The sequence below is a fragment of the Panthera pardus genome, unplaced genomic scaffold (genome assembly GCF_024362965.1).
Source record: "Panthera pardus isolate Hobbes unplaced genomic scaffold, ASM2436296v1 HiC_scaffold_18, whole genome shotgun sequence".
Taxonomy (NCBI): Eukaryota; Metazoa; Chordata; class Mammalia; order Carnivora; family Felidae; genus Panthera; species Panthera pardus.
Genome location: NW_026526743.1, coordinates 10,969,011 through 10,990,194, shown reverse-complemented (window position 1 = coordinate 10,990,194; position 21,184 = coordinate 10,969,011). Strand labels below are relative to the sequence as shown.

Here is a 21,184-nt window from a genome sequence, read left to right as displayed (position 1 = left end):
AATATTGTAGAAATACATATATATTATTGTAAGAAAGCTATTAATATTGTACATATATTTATTGATAATAAGAGTGTTCAATATATTGATATATGAAAAATAGCTTAGCAAACTATATACCTATCTAGTGAGAACTACAGAATTCCCAGCAAACAAACCCCTGCACCAAGAGACTTGACCAAACTCTTAGCATAGCTTCTGGTAGATAAGACCTGTGTCCTCAGCATGATCCCAGTTCCCCCCTTAAAATGCCTGCCTGGCAAAGGTCAACACTCCTAGAACTTACTAGCCAATACCTGAGACAGGTCCCTAACCTCCCTTTCTTTGAGTATTTACTAAAAAGGGCTTATAATTTTGAATTCTTCCTCTGTCCCTTTGAGATGTGTATGTATCTCCTACAATTCTGGGGTCTCTTTCTTTTTTTTTTTTTAATTTTTTTAACATTTATTTATTTTTTGAGAGACAGAGAGAGACAGAGCACAAGTGGGGGAGGGGCAGAGAGAGAAGGAGACACAGAATCTGAAGCAGCTCCAGGCTCCAAGCTGGTCAGCACAGAGCCTGATGTGGGGCTCGAACCCACGAACCGTGAGATCATGACCTGAACTGAAGTCGGCTGCTTAACCGACTGAGCCACCCAGGCGCCCATGGGGTGTCTTTCTTAAGGATCTAAAAGCCATTTCTTGGGGCACCTGGGTGGCTCAGTTGGTTAATTGTCTGACTTCAGCTCAGGTCATGATCTCACAGTTTGTGGGTTCGAGCCCCTCTTTGGACCCTGTGCTGACAGCTCAGAGCCTGGAGTCTGCTTTGGATTCTGTGTCTCCCTCTTTCTCTGCCCCTCCCCTGCTTGTGCTCGCTCTCTCTCTCTATCAAAAATAAATTACTAAACATTAAAAAAAAAAAAAGAAAAAAGTAATGATATTGACATATCAAAAGAAATAAAATAAAAGCCATTTCTTTGAAATGTCATCTTCAGGAAGCTTAGGGCCTCTGTCTTCCAGTCTCTGTGGAAGGACAGAATTCTAACTTTGATAACTGCCAGCTATCAGACACAGCTGGCCTGACAAAGTGTTGTAATTTTTCACTTTCCTGCTCTACTTGAGCCCTTCCTGCTCCTCCCGGCTCGGCTTGGCCCCTGCCACCCCAAGATCCAATTACTCTCCTTGCATTTAAGTTTTCCAATTGAGTGGCTACAGTTCCCCCTGTAAGGTGTGGCCGACAGAGAAGAACGATCATGGAGCCCTTCAAGGATACTGGGGCCTCTCTTACAACTGTATTTCCCAAAGTATTGGTGAAAGGTTATCTTACGGCCCCTCTGCCTAGTGTGGGTAAATAGATCTTAAATGACAAACACTCTCTAACATCCAAATCTCCCTAAGCCTTTGAATCCCTTGCTCTACAGTAAACCATGGGAAGTTGGGCTTTCCCAGTAGGCCACCTTTTGGTCCATGGTTCAGCCACCAACCAACCAACCAACCAACCAACCAAATTGTTAGAGGGCTAACTCCTTGAGTTACAGATGCAACTCAGAAGCAATTAGATGTGGAATCTCTGTTTTATGGGCCCATATCTAAAAATTCTACCTGACACAAATTTATGATCCCTCCACCGTTAATCCACACCCTTAGTTTCCATTCCCACACACGTTCCCTTGATTTCCACTTGTGTAATTTAGAAAACTCAAGCGGTTCTCTTGGAATGTAGTACACCTCCTCTTGGGTGACATTTTGTCATCTTACCTTTAGGAGCCTGCTGACATTTGAGTCTAATTATGAGTCTAAAAGCAGAGAGGTGGGTCCTGAGGAGAGTCAGCGTTGTCTTGGATGGCAACGGCCTCAGGGAAGGCCATCACCATTTCCTTAGGCAATGCTGTTAATTCCCTCAGAGGTGGATACCACTGGGGGTGGGGATGCCACTGCCCCTGCCACTTCCTCTAGAGGAGAAAAGACCTCTACCACTGGCAAAGAAGACTCATCCGAATTTAGGATCCCAGTGATAGCATTTTCATCAAGGTCTTCCCACACATCCCATCCCAACTTACAGGATCCCATTCTTTCCCTCTCAGTGCCCTCAGTTTGACAGAAGACGCCCTGTGAGGCTGGGAGTTCGATTTGTGTTGTAACTCAGCCAATCACAGGATGAGGTTTTGTATTTTTTGGCAACTTTAGCCCTGTATCTACAGGAGATAAGGGTCTCCCACAGGGCGCACATGGAAGTCTTGGGTCATTTATGTGATGTGTGAGCTGGGAAATCAAATTCCTGAGCTCCCCCTTTTCTCTCACCACTTTGTCAAGCAACATTAGGAACAACCAACCAACATCACCATGGTCCTTAATTTTCCAAAAATGTTTGGAAGTATCATAGGCAGGATCACTTAGCTCCTTGCTTCCTCTAGGTGATTGAGTACCAGCAACCAATGTTTTGCATATCTACTAAACCCTTCACCCCATAGACTCTCTGCTCCCTTTACTACTGGAAATACAGTCCTCAGTGAATTTAAATCTAATCATACCCAGGTACCCCCCCTCCTTAAAAATCTTTTCAGATCACACAAACATATATGGGTAACAAAACAAAACTTTCCTAGGGGCGCCTGAGTGGCTCAGTTGGTTAAGCGTCCGACTTCGGCTCAGGTCATGATCTCACGGTTCGTAGGTTTGAGCCCCACGTAGGCCTCTGTGCTGACAGCTCGGAGTGTGGAGCCTGCTTCGGATTCTGTGTCTCCCTCTCTCTCTGTTCCTCCCCCGCTTCCTCTCTCTCTCTTTCTCTCTCTCTCTCTGTCAAAAATAAAGATTAAAAAAAAACTTTAAAAAAGCAGTAAAACTTTCACTTTTATCCTGTAGTACTGTGGATTACAGCTGTGAACAATTGAAAGAATCTGTCGACTTCCATCAAGGCTGATTAATGACCCGGAGAGGAAATTGCCAGGGAGAGACCCCGAGAGTCACTGCACGTGGAACGTCACCTGAAACTGCTCCTGCCAGTGTGGGGCAGGATCTTGTTTTTAGTTACATTTTTGTATCTTATAAATGTGGACTTTTTGCAGTTAATTTTTATTTGTTTAAACATTGCATTCAAATATTATTTATTTTGATCACCGCAGTTTTTGCACCCCCTTAAATAGCTCCCGTGGTGAGAGCTACATCTTCCTCACCCTAATCCTGGAACTAATTAAAAAAAACTCTTTTGATTTTTGTTTGGTTTTGTTTGTTTGTTGTTTAAAGTAAGCTCTACGCCCAACATGGGGCTTGAACTCACAACACCGAAGAGTCTCACGCTCTACCGACTGAGCCAGCCAGGTGCTTCCCAAGAACCCTTTTAATATAAGTAAAGGTCACCACTTCAAAAGATTACGTGTAGAGCACTAAAAAAAAGCATAAAAAAATTATGTGTTAAAAAAATACATAGGTATAGAATAAACACTGAAAACAAGAAGATGTGTGAATACAGTAGCACTCAGAAGTGCTCTTGTGATGGTTTTGCGGTAGAGATTAGTAGAAATTATTAAATCTATCAATGGAAGAATGGGCGGTTTATCTAGCCCTTCCTAGATTAAGAGGGTCTGTTTGTAAGAAGTGATGTAATTGGTAAAGATAAAACTTCAGAATCACGAAAGATTAAACAAACAGGTGGGGCCATCCAGGCCGATGATATAAAACCGTCCTTGAGGCGGACGGTCTCCCGATCTAACCTTAAGACCTCAGGACTCCACCAACATGGCTCAAGATAATTCTCCAAACAGTAAGTTCCCCACACACCTGACTGAGGTTTCTGTTTCGTTGGTTTGGGAGGAAATTGACTACAAACTTATGGGTTTGCCACAACTTGTGGGAGTTCCATTTTAAAACTTTTTTTTTAACGTTTATTTATTTTTAAGAGGGGGGTGAAGGAGAGAGAATCCCAAGTAGGCTTCAGGCTGCCAGCACAGAGCCCAACTTGGGATTCAATCTCACTAATTGTGAGATCATGACCTGAGCCGAAATCAGGAGTCGGATGCTTGTCTGACTGAGCCCCATTTTTAAGCTTTAAAATAACTACTAGGATTGAGAAAAACTTTCTCTCATATGATATGAAAATATGCTGTTTTCTGTGTATTGTGCATTGGGAATTTCAGAAAGATACAGGCAATCATGAATTAAACAAAATAGAAGATTTTTGCTTCAGGAAGGAGAGGGAGAGAGATACATTTAAAGAAACTGTGGTGGGGCGCCTGGGTGGCTCAGTCGGTTAAGCGTCCGACTTCAGCTCAGGTCACGATCTCGCGGTCCGTGAGTTCGAGCCCCGCATCGGGCTCTGGGCTGATGGCTCAGAGCCTGGAGCCTGCTTCCGATTCTGTGTCTCCCTCTCTCTCTGCCCCTCCCCCGTTCATGCTCTGTCTCTCTCTGTCTCAAAAATAAATGTTAAAAAAAAAAATTAAAAAAAAAAATAAACTGTGGTAAAAAAAAAAAAAAGAGGGGGGCACCTGAGTGGTTCAGTTGGTTAAGCATCTGATTCTTGATTTCAGCTCAGGTCATGATCTCACAGTAAGTGAGTTTGAGCCCCACATCGAGCACCAAGCTGCTGGTACAGAGCCTGCTTGGGATTCACTCTCCTTCTCTGCCCCTCCTTCGCGTGCTTTCTCTCTCTTGTTTTTTTTTTTTTATTTTTTATATATTTTTTAACGTTTATTTATTTTTGAGACAGAGAGAGACAGAGCATGAATGGGGGGAGGGTCAGAGAGAGGGAGACACAGAATCTGAAATAGGCTCCGGGCTCTGAGCCGTCAGCACAGAGCCCGACTCGGGGCTTGAACTCACGGACCGTGAGATCGTGACCTGAGCTGAAGTCGGCCGCTTAACCGACTGAGCCACCCAGGCGCCCCGCTTTCTCTCTCAAAATAAATAAATAACCTTAAAAAACAACAACAACAACAAATGGGGCCCCTGGGTGGTTTAGTCGGTTAAGTGTCTGACTTCGGCTCGGGTCATGATCTCACGGTTCGTGGGTTCGAGCTCCATGTCGGGCTCTGTGCTGACGGCTCAGAGCCTGGAGCCTGCTTCTGATTCTGTGTCTCCCTCTCTCTCTGCCTCTCCCCTGCTCCAAAATGAATACACATTTAAAAAAATTGTTAAAAAAAAAAAAAAAAACAATGGGAGGTATGAGAGATTTCATAGACCAGAATATCTTTGGAATCAAAGAAACTTCCAGACTTCTTTCTCAAGACTGAACTTTACTCTTGAACTTTGGATTCATCGGTCTCACTTGTTTGTCTAACAAGTGTCCCAAACTCAGCGTGTCCCAAACTGGACTCCATGTTTACACCCAAACTCTCCCCCACAGAGTTTATCCTCACTGAGGACATGTCAGCTGTTCATGCTAAAAACTCTAGGGAACATCCTTGACCTACTTTTCTCTCATGACCTATATCTAATCAGCCTGGCAGTTCTGTTGATTTTAACTTTAAAATATTTTAGGAATCTGACCATTTCTTGGTCCATCCCCACACGGCCCTGCAAGGCCCTATACAATCTGTCTTCTACCCCCGCCACCAAGGTCTAGGACCTCACCTGTTTCTGCTTTGTTCCAGACTGTGTAGCCCTCTGCTCTCTCTTAAAGAGGCCAGGCAGGCTCCTACTGCCATCCCCAGTCCCTGCAAGGTGGTTCTCCACATGTCAGCATGGGTCCCTCTCTCATTTGCTTCAAGTCTTTGCTTAAGTCATTTGTTTTCTTCCTTTCAACATTTTCAATGTTTTGTTTATTTTTGAGACAGTGCACGTGGGGGTGGGTGGGTCAGAGACAGGGGGACAGTGGATCCAAAGCCGGCTCTGTGCTGACAGGCTGACAGAGAGAGCCCAATGCAGGGCTGGAACTCACGAACTGCAAGAACGTGACCTGAACCGAAAACCAAGAGTCAGAAGCGCCACCGACTGAACCACCCGGGTGCCCCGAATCAAGTCATTTTCTAAGTGAAGTCTTCCCTAATTACTTCGCTTAAAATTGTGACTTCACCCCATGCATTCTTTCTTTTCCCTCCTCCTTTATTTAAAAAAAAAAAAATTATGTTTAGGGGCGCCTAGGTGGCTCAGTCGGTTAAGCATTGACTTCGGCTCAGGTCATGATCTCGGTTCATGAGTTCGAGCCCCGCGTCGGGCTCTGTGCTGTCAGCTCGGAGCCTGGAGCCTGCTTCGGATTCTGTGTCTCCCTCTCTCTCTGCCTTTCCCTCCCTCACACTCTGTCTCTCTCTGTCTCAAATATAAATAAAAAACATTAATTAAAAAAATTAAAAAGAAATTTTTATGTTTATGTATTTTTTTTATTTTTATTTTTATTTTATTTTTTATTTTTTTTATGTTTATGTATTTTTGAGAGAGAGAGCCCACGCGCACGCAAGTGGGGGAGGGACAGAGAGGGAGGCAGACACAGAATCCGAAGCAGGCTCCAGGCTCTGAGCTGAGCTGTTAGCACAGAGCCCCTTCGGATTCTCTGTCTCCCTCTCTTCTCTGCCTCTCCCCCACTGCTGCCCTCTCTCTCAAAAAGAAATAAACATTTTTTAGAAAGTTTAGGGGCGCCTGGGTGGCTTGGTCGGTTGAGCGTCCGACTTCGGCTCAGGTCATGATCTCACGGTCTGTGAGTTCGAGCCCCGCGTCGGGCTCTGTGCTGACAGCTCAGAGCCTGGAGCCTGTTTCGGATTCTGTGTCTCCCTCTCTCTCTGCTCCTCCCCTGTTCATGTCTGTCTCTCTCTGTCTCAAAAATAAATAAACGTGGGGCGCCTGGGTGGCGCAGTCGGTTAAGCGTCCGACTTCAGCCAGGTCACGATCTCGCGGTCCGTGAGTTCGAGCCCCGCGTCAGGCTCTGGGCTGATGGCTCGGAGCCTGGAGCCTGTTTCCGATTCTGTGTCTCCCTCTCTCTCTGCCCCTCCCCCGTTCATGCTCTGTCTCTCTCTGTCCCAAAAATAAATAAAAAACGTTGAAAAAAAATTAAAAAAAAATAAATAAATAAACGTTAAAAAATAAAATAAAAATAAAAAATAAAAAGTTTAAAAAATCCAGTATAATACAGCACACAACACAGTTCACTGAAATGGTTTCAGACTCCTCGTGGCAGCTAATATCTAAGAAAGTTTATGCCACTTGTTATAGTGGGTTTTTAATTTGGTGGAGTTTTAATGATCTGAAAGGCTATTAAAGTACAACTCTGTGCCCAACTATATACACCTGTCTGAGGCTGTATATGTCATGATTGAGCTAAAAAGAACATCACAAGAGATCAGATGCAGCTGTAAGAATCCAGCTCTCTTCTATATGGCTAAGTATAGACATCAAAGTAATTTCCATAAATGTAAAGCAATGCCACTTACCTCAGTAATCATTTTTATTCCAAGGTGATAATTTTTTTAATAAAAATGTTATTTTTGTTAAAATGTAATGGGTTTGTTGACATTTGAAAATGGATTAATCAAGGGGTGCCTGGGTGGCTCAGTCGGTTAAGCATCTGACTTCAGCTCAGGTCATGATCTTGGGGTTTGTGGGTTTGAACCCCATGTCAGGCTCTGTGCTGACAGCTCAGCTCAGAGCCTGGAGCCTGCTTCAGAATGTGTGTCTCCCTCTCTCTCTGCCCCTCCCCTGCTCACACTCTATCTCTCGTTCTCAAAAATAAATAAACAAAAAAAGTTAAATAAAATGGATTAACCAATGTTCTCACTTTTAATTTTTAATAAGGTAAAACAAACGGTCTTTGGATATTCAGTTTTAAAAGTGCAAATGGGTCCTGAAGCCAAAAACATTGGGATTTAGTGATCTAGGAATACTTTCTAGAGAAAAAAAATTCTGCAATAATTTTCAAGTTTTTTTTTTTTTTTCTTTTTCTTGTCTTCTTAGTAACGCACAATTGATAGGTTACTGCTCCTCGGCAACACACACTTGCTTCCCCTCCCCGTGCACAGCCGTCCATCTGTTGCATCCAGTGCATTTCATGCCATTTAGAGATAGGTGTCTTGTGATATGTGTGTATCCTTCACAAATACACAACATTGTTTTGGTGGAATGTAACTTATTTAGATTAGTTGATCTTCACTGGAATCACTTGTTTCTCTCCAGCTTTTTATTGAAGTACAACTGCACATGGTAAAATGCAAATCATAAGTGTACAATTTGATTTAATTTACGTGTACACCTATGTAGGTATATACATAATTGCTACATAGAAATATTATTGCTCTGTATAAACTCCATTTTGTGCCTTCCTTTCTTGACTTAATTCTGTGCCTTTGAGACCTATCGATCTTGTTTCCCTTGTCATTTTTTTTTTCTCATTATTTTGGTCTTAAGGCATAAAATTCCATCACGGGGATATTAGCACATTTTACTTACCCATTCGTGTAGTCATGGGCATTTAGTTTGCTCCAACTGTTAATATGAACAGCATTCTGAAAAATATGTCATGGAGATTTGAGTGGGAAATAAATGACGGCATTACAATTACTGCACATAATTTAAGCAAGCAGAGCCCAATTGCCCCACCGACTATCTAGAATAAAGTACATTCCAACCAGTTCTCCAGAAGGGTTTCCATCTCCCCACCCCACCCCCATCATTGCAAGCATCTGACTTTATCTGATTTTCTAACTTTTGAACTGCAGTTTTCAGTTACGTCTTTGGTTCCAGAAATTTTTCCCATTGTGTTTTGGGAAGATTAAATAACTTATTGAACTCTTTTCTATCTCAATGGGACACGGGTTCTTTCGTACATGATTTTCCATTTATTTTTACATTTCACAGGTCTTTAATTTGGCATTTTGAAATATACTGTGTATCATGACTCAACTTCATTTTTCTTCATACAGCAAGCCATTTTCTTTACCCAACACTACCCTTTCCCGCTGATTTTGGAGGCTCTGGCTATCCCAAGTTCTATATAGAACAGACTTTCTGTTCCTCGGCTTTCTCTTGGGTTCCATTTGTCTACTGGTCTGTTTCTGCATGAGTACTGTAAGAAAAAGCTTTTACTACTCTATTTTATCTGGATAATTAAATGCATCATCTTTATCCTTTTTAAACATAATGTATAATCTACTTTGTGGGCTTGTATTCTCCCCGTATGTTTTAGGTGGCCCTCAAAATCCTGTTTGGTCTCTTCTCAGAAAACAGCCATATTCTCATCATGAGAAAAACATCAGATAAACTCCAATGAGGTTCTACAAAACACTTGCTCAGTACTCCTTAGAACTGTCTATATCATGAAAAACTAAAGTCTAAGAAACTGTCAGGGCCAAAGGGAGCCTAAGGAGATCTGAGGACCCATTGTAATATGGTACCTAGATAGCATCTGAGAACAGAAAAAGGATATTAGATAAAAACTTTTAGATAAAAACTTGGAAAATATGAATAAAGTATGGACTTTACTTACCAACAATGTATCAGTATCAATTCCTTCATTGTGAGAAATGTACTGTGGTAATATGTTAATAGGGGAGGGGTACCTAGTTGGCTCAGTTGGGAGAGCATGTGACTTTTTTTTTTTTTTCTGAGAACTGGGGAGAGGGGCTGAGGGATAGAGAGAAAGTGGGAGACTGAGCAATCTTAAGCAGGCTCCGTGCTCCATGCCCCACTCCCCCTTGGCGGGGGCACGGAGCCCTCTGTAGGGCTCAATCCCATGACCCTATGATCATGACCTGAACTGAAATCAAGAGTACAATGCTCAACCAACTGAGCCACCCAGGCGCCCCTGAGTATGTGGCTCTTTTTTTTTTTTTTTTTTAAGCTTATTTATTTTGAGAGAGAGAGAGAGAGTGAGCACAAGTGGGGAGGGGCAGAGAGTGGGAAAAAGACAGAATCCTAAGCAGGCTCTACACTGTCTGTGCAGAGCCTGATGTGGGGCTCGAATTCAGCAACCGTGAGATCATGACCTGAGCTGAAAGGTGGATGCTTAACTGACTGAGCCACCCAGGTGCCCCAAGCATGTGATTCCTGATCTCTGGGTCATGAGCTTGAGCCCCACACTGGGTGTAGAGATTACCTAGAAAAAAGTACAATGAATAATAGGGGAAACTGGGAATGGAAGATATGGGAACTCCTCATGCCAGCTTTGTAACTTCTCTGTAAATCTGAACATCCTAAAATAAGGTTTACTTCAAATATCCTGTTGGTATTTTTGTTTGGAAATGCAATTCCCTGTTAATGGACAGAATGTTCACTACTACCAACACTATGGCAGTGAATATCCATGTGTGTTACCCAGACGTACACGTGTCCGTTCCTCTAGGATAGAGACTCAGGAAGGGAATTACCAAGCTGTAACGGTCTGGAGCTTTGTGTCCCCCAGAGTCAGAGATGAACCATCTTGATACTGATCTCTAGGAACCGTTAGCTTATTGGGCTATAACATGCTCCTAGGTTGATAAAAGAGATCTTCCTCAGATTTTTCTCTTTGCTTTCCTCCTTTCTTATCCTTCATCTTACTTTAGCTCTTCATCTCTTGTTCCTCCCTGCCCACCCTCTACCTGTCAGTGTAGGAATTAGGCAGGAGGCCCTAATTTGCTTATCCCCGCCCCCCATTCCCTAGGGAGTTGATCTGGGTTAGTTAGAAGTTCCTCTATATCTACTTCAGGGCTTAAGCTTTCCTTTGAGCTTTTCACCGTAAAGGAATCTTCCTTTTAAGAATGTATACAGTCAAGGATCTGTGCACAGAGAAGAACCTACTTGAAGGTATAAGATCGGTGGGGTCCTGTGAGGGCTTTTTAACCTAAGGCCAACCTCAGAGAAGATTACTTTGCCATCAGAAAAATTCAATCACGACTATTTGGAGCACAGAGTGTGGGCCTTAGACTGGAGGGTCAGGGAAGGACTCTGAGAAGGTGGTGCTCAAGCTGGAACCTGTCACAAAGGAGCAAGCTAGTCCCTCATCACATGAAGGGCATCGCAGGAAGAGAAGAACAAGTACCAAGTTCTGGAGTAGAAGGAAGTTGGCCTGGTTGTGGGACAGAAAGTTGCTGGTAGTGGCTGGAGGACATATTTATTACAAGGTATAAGGCCAAGGAAGTCGTTATATGTGACTAGCTCAAAAATATTGGTGAGGGTCTGATCAACACGGTAAGATTCAAGAGGACTTGAGAATGATAGTAAAGTTAACCTTCTCCTTTCAGGGTGCCTGGCTCTCTCAGTTGGTAGATTATGTGACTCTTGACCTCAGGCTTGTAAGCTGGCCTCCAAGTTGGGTGTAGACATTACTTAAAAAAAATTTAGAACTCTAGGGACACCTGGGTGGCTCAGTCAGTCAAGCTTGTGGCTTTGGCTCAGGTCATAATCTCACAGTTCGTGAGTTTGAGCCTCGCGTCGGGCTTGCTGTCAGCACAGAGCCCGCTTTAGATCCTCTGTCTCTGTCTCTCTGTCCCTGTGCTGCTCAGGCACATACACACACTCTCTCTTTCTCTCTCTCAAAAATAAACATTAAAAGGGGCGCCTGGGTGGCTCAGTCGGTTAAGCGTCCGACTTCAGCTCGGGTCACGATCTCGCAGTCCGCAAGTTCGAGCCCCGCGTCGGGCTCTGGGCTGATGGCTCAGAGCCTGGAGCTTGCTTCTGATTCTGTGTCTCCCTCTCTCTCTGCCCCTCCCCCGTTCATGCTGTGTCTCTCTCTGTCTCAAAAATAAATAAAACGTTTAAAAAAAATTAAAAAATAAACATTAAAAAAATACAAAAATTTAGAAATAAAAACAAACAAACAAATAAATAAATAAAATTTTAGCCTTCTTTCAATGAAGTACAACAGACCAGGAGGTAGTAGACTGGTATGCAAATGAAGATTTAAACTTGTAGGAGGGACAAACATTCAAGGATCAAACAAAAAAAAGCATCCCTGTGGTCTGGGAATCCCAATGAATTCTTTATTTTGCAGTAGTTAAGAGTTTTGACTGGATTTTTTTTTTTTTTTGCATAAATGTGGAGTTTGACTTTTTTGAGTCTTGTTGTTTCCTTAGTTGTTAATTTTAGTCACTCTGACCTGTGTGAGGCGGTATCTCAATGTGGTTTTGGTTTGTATTTCCCTGATGATGAGTGATGCTGAGCATCTTTTCATATGTCTGTTGGCCATCTGGATGTCTTCTTTGGAAAAGTATCTATTCATGTCTTTTGCCCATTTCTTCACTGGATTGTTTGTCTTTTGGGTGTTGAGTTTGGTAAGTTCTTTATGTATTTTGGATACTAACCCTTTGTCTGATATGTTACTTGCAAATATCTTCTCCCATTCTGTCGGTTGCCTTTTAGTTTTGTTGATTGTTTCCTTCGTTGTGCAGACACTTTTTTATTTTGATGAGGTCCCAATAGTTCATTCTTGCTTTTGTTTCTCTTGCCTCTGGAGACATGTCTAGTAAGAAGTTGCTGCAGCCACAGTCAAAGAGGTTATTGCCTGTTTTCTCCTCTAGGATTTTGATGGTTTCCTGTCTTATGTTTAGGTCTTTCATCCACTTTGAGTATTTTTGCGTATGGTGTAAGAAAGTGGTCCAGGTTCATTCTTCTGCATGTTGCTATAAGAACCAAATGATCCTCCCCATAGTGTTTTTAAAAACATTTTGGAAAGTGATCCTGTTTATCTGCTATTGAGGGCAATGGATTTTACCCGGAAATTAAACCAGAAACACTGAAAGGGACTTAATGGTACTTCATTTGCTCTTCATTTCTATGGTTTCAAGTATTCATGATTGTAATGACCTATTATTACATGCCTTTTCTTGACTCATTCTTCTTAATCCATATGAACAGAACACATAAATTTTTCATGGTTTTTGAAAAATAGAAGACCTTGACTCCCAGTCATGGCATTCAGATAAAATAGAGAAGTTCAAGAATCACCTTTGTGTGGGGCACCTGGGTGGCTCAGTCGGTTAAGCGTCCGACTTTGGCTCAGGTCATGATCTCACGGTCCGTGGGTTCAAGCCCCGCGTCGGGCTCTGGGCTGACAGCTCAGAGCCTGGAGCCTGTTTCGGATTCTGTGTCTCCCTCTCTCTCTGACCCTCCCCCATTCATGCTCTGTCTCTCTCTGTCTCAAAAATAAATAAACGTTTAAAAAAAAAAAAAAGAATCACCCTTGTGTATTTAAGGGATTTATAATTGTGTCAGAGTTTTTTACTACTGGTTTCTGGTGGATTACAAAGGAAAAGAGGAAATCAAAGACTAGCTTGAGGCTGAAGTTTGAAATTTATAAGCTGGCCTATTAAATGCTTCGTCTTTCCTAATCTTTCCACAGAGACCACACCAGTGAATCACAGACGCAGCCGCACCAAATTCACACAAGATCAATTGAAAATCCTCATCAAAGCATTTGATAAAAACCCTTACCCAGGTTATGCTACCAAACAAAAACTTGCTTTAGAAGCCAATACTGAAGAGTCTCGAATCCAGGTAAGTTACAAATTCTGTATCTCCAAGACTAAAAGTAGACAAGGAGGCAAGGAAACTGTTAATCGAGCACATTATGTGCCAGTGTGCTAAGGGCTTTGCGTGAAGTAACTTGACACCCAGAATGAAGTCACAAGGATGCTGCTCTTTGTCTCACTCCACAAATGTGAGTACTGACGGTGAAAGAGTGTCTAGGAGTGGCAACGGCATGTGCAGGTGCTTCTTCAGAGAAGAGGAAATACTTGAGCCGGTTGATAAATGCATAATAATTGCAGCATCTATTTCTTAACTTAAAAAGATTACTATAGTCATGTTGGGAACAGATTGTGAAGATGCTAAATGCCAAACCTTGACCTAAGACTCAGTCGGATGTGACAGGTATCATAACAGTACTGAGCTTAGACCTATAAGAATCACACCCTTTGAAGACAGGCAGTAATAGGGTGAGATGACCTAGACATACTAAATTCTCTCATTTTCTTTTCCTCACTCAAGATTTGGTTTCAGAATCGAAGAGCTAGGCACCAGAAGAAATCAGAACCCGATGAGGACTTAGAATCAAGCCAAGACCAAGATCACCTTGAAGAGGAGATTCAAAGTAAATAGTCTGTTCCAGTCCTTCCACAACAGAGCTTCTTGGGTACACAAGGTCCTCTCTACTTGGAGCTAACTACTACTCTGAGTGGGAGAGGAATGTTCTTTCTCTCAGGGCCTCCTGTTCAAGGTCTTCTGGTAGCAATGGGTCCAATATGGCCCCTGGAAATTCTTTCCTGCATGGTTCATGGACCTTTTGAGACTTTGCTCTGCTTACCTTCTTTCCACTGGAAAGAACCAGCAACCTAGCCATATACTGTGTCTCTTCTAGAACCTTCTGCCTGGAATAAGCCAGGGCAAGGCCCTCTTAAGGAGATGCAATGTATTAGATGGAGACAGTGTAGGACAGGTTTGGGTTCCTTGTTTGGGAATATGTCAACTGACCTCTGAAATGTTCCGTGACCCTCAGTCTTGCACCTATCCTAGGTAGAGAAGACAGACGGAGTCGTACCAACTATACGTCCTTGCAATTACACGCCCTCATTGAGGCATTTTCGAACAATCCTTATCCTGGCTTTGATTCCAGAGAGCAACTTGCTAAAGAAATTGGTGTTCCCGAGTCAAGAGTCCAAGTAAGTGATAAAGAATTTGCCCCATCTCCTAGGATGGAGATGTAGGAGATGGGGAGCCCCGTGGATGGACATGTGAGGCACATTCCCACCCCAGGGCCTCTCATGAGCTATTCTCTCCATCTAGTAGGTTCTTGAGGCTTATTTATTTAGAGAGAGAGTGAACACGAGTAGAGGAGAGGCAGAGAGAGAGAGGGAGAGAGAATCCCAAGCAGGCTCCCTGCAGACAGCACAGAGCCTGATGTGGGCCTTGATCCCACAAACCATGAGATCATGACCTGAGCTGAAACCGAGAGTCAGACGCGTAACTACCTGAGCCACCCAGGCGCCCCTCCATCTGGTTGCCCTAGGGCCAGCTATCTCACCCCTTTCAGTTCTTTCTTGCTGTAACCAGTGTTTTATTTTTTGTTTTCTTTCTTTCTTTATTTTCACTGCATTTATTACTGATATTAAAAATATTTTTAAAAATTCTTTCTCAGTTCTGCAATGGCCCTCTTCCCTCCTTCTTGCCCACACTCCTGATGCATTTCCTCAGGACAGGTTGAAAACCGAACCTGTCTGCTGTTATTTTCACAGAAAGCAACCAGTGCCAGGGATGTCAGGGAAGAAGGTTGGAAGAAGGCAACAGTACTGCCCAGGTTCTATCCTAAGGTTGGCTGGGTGGAGATTCACAGAATTCAGTCAAAAAGTCTGGTGGCCTTGCAGTGACTTAGTCTAAGTAAAGTGGGCTGGAGAGGAGAATAGGGTAGCCCACCAGAGGCTTTAGAGAACACCTCAAAATCTTGTGTCAAACCCAGAAGAACTGACACCAGGAGAAGAATGGGGAGGACCAGGGAGTCAGTCTTGTGGAAAGTTCTACAATTCTCCCATGTTGAGAGGTTACAGGAAGTCTAGAGGTCACCAAGAGCCTCACTCATTTCGGCAGAAAAGCTCAACTCTAGCATTAGGACGTCAAAAAGAGACCAACCACATTGAAAAAGGCTACAAAGGGATGCACAGTTTCATAAGCACAGGGATCACAGACCAGAGTGGTGGGGATCATGCTGCTGACACACAGAAACTGCAAAATCCAAAAGCAAGGAGAATGGCCTTTCACTGGTAACTCCACCTGTCATTCAGACTTGACCCCAGGTCACACAACCTGGTGAATTTCGCAGAGCCGCTGGCAACACTGGGGGCAGAGGGTGTCACGTAAAAAGGACTTAAAACAAGCAGCTGGAAGGAGGGAATGATAGGAAACTGCTCCAGGGAATCGAGGGCAGTACTGGGGGCTGGGTGGACAGGTGCCCAAGCAACAGCGCCAAAGAGGTTTCCTGTAGAGCAGCCGGCTGGCACAGGGGACGATGACCCAGGAGGCAGATGAAGGGAACAAAGATGGGGTCCTGAACATGAGTCTCTGGAGGCTGGATCAGAAGAAAGACCACATACTGGGCACCAGTGATGACACACAACTCTGGACCAAAAGGGGGGGTGGGTGGAACAGCTTCAAAGTAGCCGTCACAGAGCCACAGGGGACTATGTGGCCTTCAGGTCACAGGAGGCTCCTCCCCGCCTGGATGGGAAGATACAGTCTCACAGGGTGGTCTGTTGATACCTGGGTGATAGAAGACACAGAGGTCCTCATATTGACACTGGCCCTTTTTGGCAAAGTGTCTGCATACAGGACAGTTGGATTTGTCTTCCATAACCTGGAGTCCATCCTTGGGCAGGGAGGTATTCTTGATAAGAGACCAGCTTCTGAGCTTCAAGAGTTTCTCTGCTCTTTGTTGGAAGCCTCCCCTGGAGGGACTCCCATGGCCTGGTCTGGGAGAACAAGGTTCAGCATTGCCCACGCCCTCCCCCAACCAACCACAACGATTTGGGCCTCATCTGGGGCCTGGGCCTCCCCGAATTGGGCCTCTGCCCAGGGGAGGAGGTGGGGCACTCAGCATTGTGGAGTCATTGGTCTTCTTGATTCTGGAGGACCTCCATGAGGAGCTGATTGGGGTCATCAAGCTTTCCATTGGCCACAAGGCCAGGTGGTCTAATGGGACTCCCGTCCTTCTCATTTCTGGTTTCTTTCCTCCTGCTCTGGCAGGGGGAGCTGTTGCTTGGGGTTCTGCATCTTGCGCTTTCGCATTATGGCCAAATGGCTGCAGTGGGATTTGGAGAGCAGCGACTGACGAAGGGATTGTTTTCTACTCTTTGTCTCCTGAATAGCGCCTGACACAAGGAATAATAATTTGTTGAATGAAGGAAGGAATGTTTCTTTAGATGCAATATGAGCCAGGCATTTATTTGCCTAAAGTCTTTATATCTATCACACTTTTCAGCCTTTCTAATTATCCCATGAGGTTGGAATTATTATGTCTAATTTAGAGATTTAACATTTAACTCAGAGAAATGTAGGATCCAGATGGAATAGAATTCTGTCAGACTGGTGTGCTCTGTGTGTGTATTTAGACCAGTGCTCCTTGGGTGCCTGGGTGGCTCAGTCAGTTAAGCATCTGAGTCTTGATTTTTGCCTTGGGTCATGAGATCGAGCCCAGGTTGACTCTGTGCTGACAGCAAGGAACCTGCTTGGGATTCTCTCTCTCCCTCTGCCCCTCCCCCACTCATTCTCTTTCTCTCTCAAAATAAATAAATACTAAAAAAAAAAAAAAACTGTTCTTTCCAGTAATCTGATAATTCCAACAGTATGATTAAATGTCACACAAATTTACCTCCTAGACAAATAGGAGCAAACAATGTGTTTGGTGTTTGGTCAGAAACAGTTTCACAGAGGAAAACTTGATCTGGGGCTCGCAAAGCAGAGAGAGATCCCATGGGGGAAGACCAGAAGAGAGGGGGTTCATAAGGGCAGCAGTTGTGGTAGACTGGATTCCTAGCAGCAGTCCTGTGGCTTCCAGAACATTGTGAATTGTCTATGGGCTGGTGAACTAGGGTGACATAAATATACTTAAGGAGGCCTCAAGTCTAGACCAGTTGTGACCGGTTGATTAAGCTGTTGTGTTCGGGTTTTGTGGACACCATCTTCCATTAGCCTGTGAGCTGTGATAGGGGGCCCATCTCTGATTAACCCCTGTATGCTGAGCAGAGCTCAAAAGTCTTGAAGTGGATTAGACACTTGGAAATACTTGCTATAAGAGTTTATATTTTATCCTTTGTGTGGTAGAGACATGCTCAAAGAATTAAGACAGAGGAGAAAGCATGCTCTGGTTACAGTTTGAAATAGCTCCTCTTCCTCCAGTGAAGAACGGACTCCACTATGGAAACAGGAAGTAAGTTTGACAATCAGTGAAAAGTCAAGGAGGCTGAGACATGGAAATGAGTGCTGTGTGAGAAACAGCACGGACACAGACTGATAGCAATGCATAGATGGGGTGTGGAGGACAGGGGTGGCGTGGAGAGGGAAAGAGATGAGATAACGAGGAAGACGTGGTGGGTCTAGCTTGGATGGATGGCTAATCTTGGTGTTATCCAGCAGGAGGATTGGGTTCTAGAGGAGGATGTGCCTCGGTGAGGGTTGGGAGATTCTATGGAGAAGATGGATATAAATGGAAGACTGATTTTTTTGAGTAAATGGTTTGGTGTGATTCTGAAGGAGCGTGTGAGTTGGGAGAGAAGAAAACAGAAGCTGGTGATGAAGTACGAAGCTAATCTTGTCCTAATGTAGCCATTCCAATATTCTTTGGGCTAGTTTTCTCCTCAGAATTCAAAGCTGAATATATTTTTCCTTAAATTCCAGATATTGTGGGGCACCTGGGTGCCTCAGTCAGCTAAGTGTCCGACTCTTGATTTTGGCTCGGGTCATGATCTCGTGGTTTGTGAGATCAAGCCCCGTGTAGGGCTCTGCACTGACAGAGGGGCGCCTGCTTAGGATTTTCTCTCTCCCTCTCTCTCTGCCCCTCCCCTGCTCTCTCTCTCTCAAAATAAACATTTAAAAAAATAGATCTTGGTAGGTGCAGAAATAATGAGAAATCTCTGAATGACTTTATCAACAGGGCACTCGTTCTCATAGGTACCACAAGCAAGGCAGATGGAGAAAATTTATGATTCAGGTGTAGAAACCGAACACAGGGTTGCATTATGTGCGGTTCCTCCAAAACAATCATTCACCTGCAGAGCGGTCTATACCTTCAGGAAGGACATGAAAGTTTTCATGGTATTACGTGACTTTTCCAAAGCCTGGTTTTTGGACTCCAGATCTGTGCCTATTCTATTTGCAACCTCTGTGAAAACCAAAAGCAGTAGTTGTGGAATGTGAGTGTGTGTGTGTGTGTGTGCGTAGTATATAAATACATATACGTTTTTCTAAAGTTATGTTATTATAAATAATATATACATATACTTGAGATATATATATAATGTGCATGTATGTGTGTAACTTATGGGCAGAGGCAAGGGGTAACAATTATGTCTTGTGGGATGAAAAATATCTCCCTAGACAGACAATATACTATCCTGGGTCATGGAAGAAACATAAGCCTTTTGAAGAGGAAGGAAAAAAAAGATGGGAAAAGAATTCCAGGCAGAGGGAAGAGCGTCAGTATAGGCATGGCACTTTAGGGAAAACCAGCACTGGTAATGAGGCGACCGTGGGGACTTAAGGATTTGAAACCCATCATGAAGGCACTAGGTGTGAGGTTCTGAATTTTGGGCTTTATCTTCAGACTTGATAGACCGTCCTAGCTGTCATATGGAAGGCTGGTGATTTTGGAATTAGGCCTAGAACCAACCCCCTCTCTCTTCCTTTTGCCTTGTGAAAGCAATGGTGAAACTTGCATGACATCATTTGATTGCATTAATTCTTGATGTTTTACCCACTTAGATTTGGTTTCAAAATCGGAGATCCAGATTCCATGCCCAGAGAAAAAGCGAACCTGATGATGGAGACTTAGAACAGAGACAAGACCAGGAACAGGATCTCTGAGATGAGAGAGTTCAAGGTAATCACCCTGTTGTTCTCATGTTGGCTCACCGAGCAGAGCCTCCTGAGTGCCCAGTCCTTCCACATGATGGAGTCAACTCCAACCATCTCTTGGGATACCTCCTACTCGAGTGCCTTATCAGACTCCATGGAGTAAGGGGATTAGTTATAGTTCCTGAAGACTCTTCCCAAGTCAGTGGTCCCCCAAAAGAATTCCACTGGCCACTTTCTAGCTGGAGCCCATAAACCCCGTTAGAATGTGAATTTGGGGGGGGGTGTCTGAGAGGCTCAGTTGAGCCTCCAACTCTTGAACTCAGCTCAGGTCTTGATCTCAGGGTCATGAGTTCAAGCCCCACATTGGGTTCTGTGCTGGGCATGAAGACTACTCGAACAAAACTCACATTCTCTCTCTCTCTCTTTTTAATCGATGTCTTCCTGGTACCTGGTACATAGTAAACAATCTGTTGACTTTGTGGAAGGTATGGTTGAAATAATGGAGGAGTCAGTCCTTAGGTTTGTTCTGCCAAAGGCCGGCTAGCGCATGGCTTTCCCAGGAGGTAGTAAGTTCTACACCGGACTAGAAAGGTGGGAACGAGTTTACTTCCGTGTTTGAATGTACAAACTGGCTTCTTCCATTTTTCTTTCCTCCTTAGGCATAGAAGCTACACAAAATGGCCCCAGTCTTTCTATCAGCTGTCTTATTTTTCCAGAGCCAGAGCAAGATAGACAGAGACATTCAGTGTATTTGATATCTTCAGCCTGGGCTCTACATTTCTCTCACTTGTCTTGGAAACATGTTTTCCTAAATATACCTCAGCTTTTCCAGAGCTGAGCCTGCCGGAGACACTCAACAGGACTTTAGGAGGCGGAGACAGACACATGGTGCCACACCCTACCGACCGATCCTGGATCCAGAGTTCAGCGGATCTTGAGGACAACGAGAATAAACTTATTAATATCATTTTTCAAGCATCATAGTCATTGTGATTTTTAAGAAAGATTTTGTTTTTAAGTAATCTCTACACTCAACATGGGGCTTGAACTCACAACTCTGAGATCAAGAGTCACACGCTCCACTAATGGAACCAGCTGGGCATCCCAGTTGTGCTTTTTAATAAGAGACATTTACTTTGTCTTCATCCCCCTTCCCAGCACAGAGCTTCTGAAACTTTTGGAGTTTCCTGTGATGACAGAAATTAGAGGATTGGCATTTTCAATCCTCCTGAACCTCTAAGAAGGAGAGAGGGGATGAAAGTTGAGTCAATTGCCAATGGCCAATGATTTATTTATTTTTTAATTCCATTATAGTTAACATACAGTGTTATTAGTTTCAGGGGTACAATTCAGCGATTCAATTCTTTACATTATTCAGTGCTCATAAGAAGTGTGCTCTCAATCCCCTTCCCCTATTTCATCCCCCCCCCCCCCCCCCGCTGCCTCCCCTCTGGTAATAAACAGTTTGTTCCCTGTATTTAAGAGTCTGTTGTTTCTTGGCTTGCCTTTTTCCCTTTGTTCATTTGTTTTGTTTCTTAAATTCTACGTATGAGTGAAATCATGGGATTTGTCTTTCTCTGCTTTATTTTTTACTTATTTTTAATTTTTTTAATGTTTATTTTTGGGAGCAAGAGAGACACAGCAAGAGTGGGGGAGGGACAGAGAGAGAGAGGGAGACACAGAATCTGAAGCAGGCTCCAGGCTCTGAGCTGTCAGCACAGAGCCTGACACGGGGCTCGAACCCACGAACCATG

The 21,184-nt window shown here is 43.7% G+C and overlaps 1 protein-coding gene and 1 pseudogene across 1 annotated transcript; one reads left to right on the top strand and one right to left on the bottom strand.

Annotated features, from left to right (window-relative positions):
• The first annotated feature begins 3,713 nt into the window (after positions 1 to 3,713).
• DUXA (double homeobox A) lies at positions 3,714 to 19,439 on the top strand. Its single transcript, XM_019436895.1, has 5 exons — positions 3,714 to 3,738; positions 13,213 to 13,367; positions 13,860 to 13,962; positions 14,385 to 14,530; positions 19,338 to 19,439. Exons 1-5 carry the CDS (start codon positions 3,714 to 3,716, stop codon positions 19,437 to 19,439), a joined length of 531 nt encoding a protein of 176 aa, XP_019292440.1.
• LOC109259338 (proline-rich protein 3-like) lies at positions 16,054 to 16,646 on the bottom strand (annotated as a pseudogene).
• Positions 19,440 to 21,184: the final 1,745 nt, after the last annotated feature.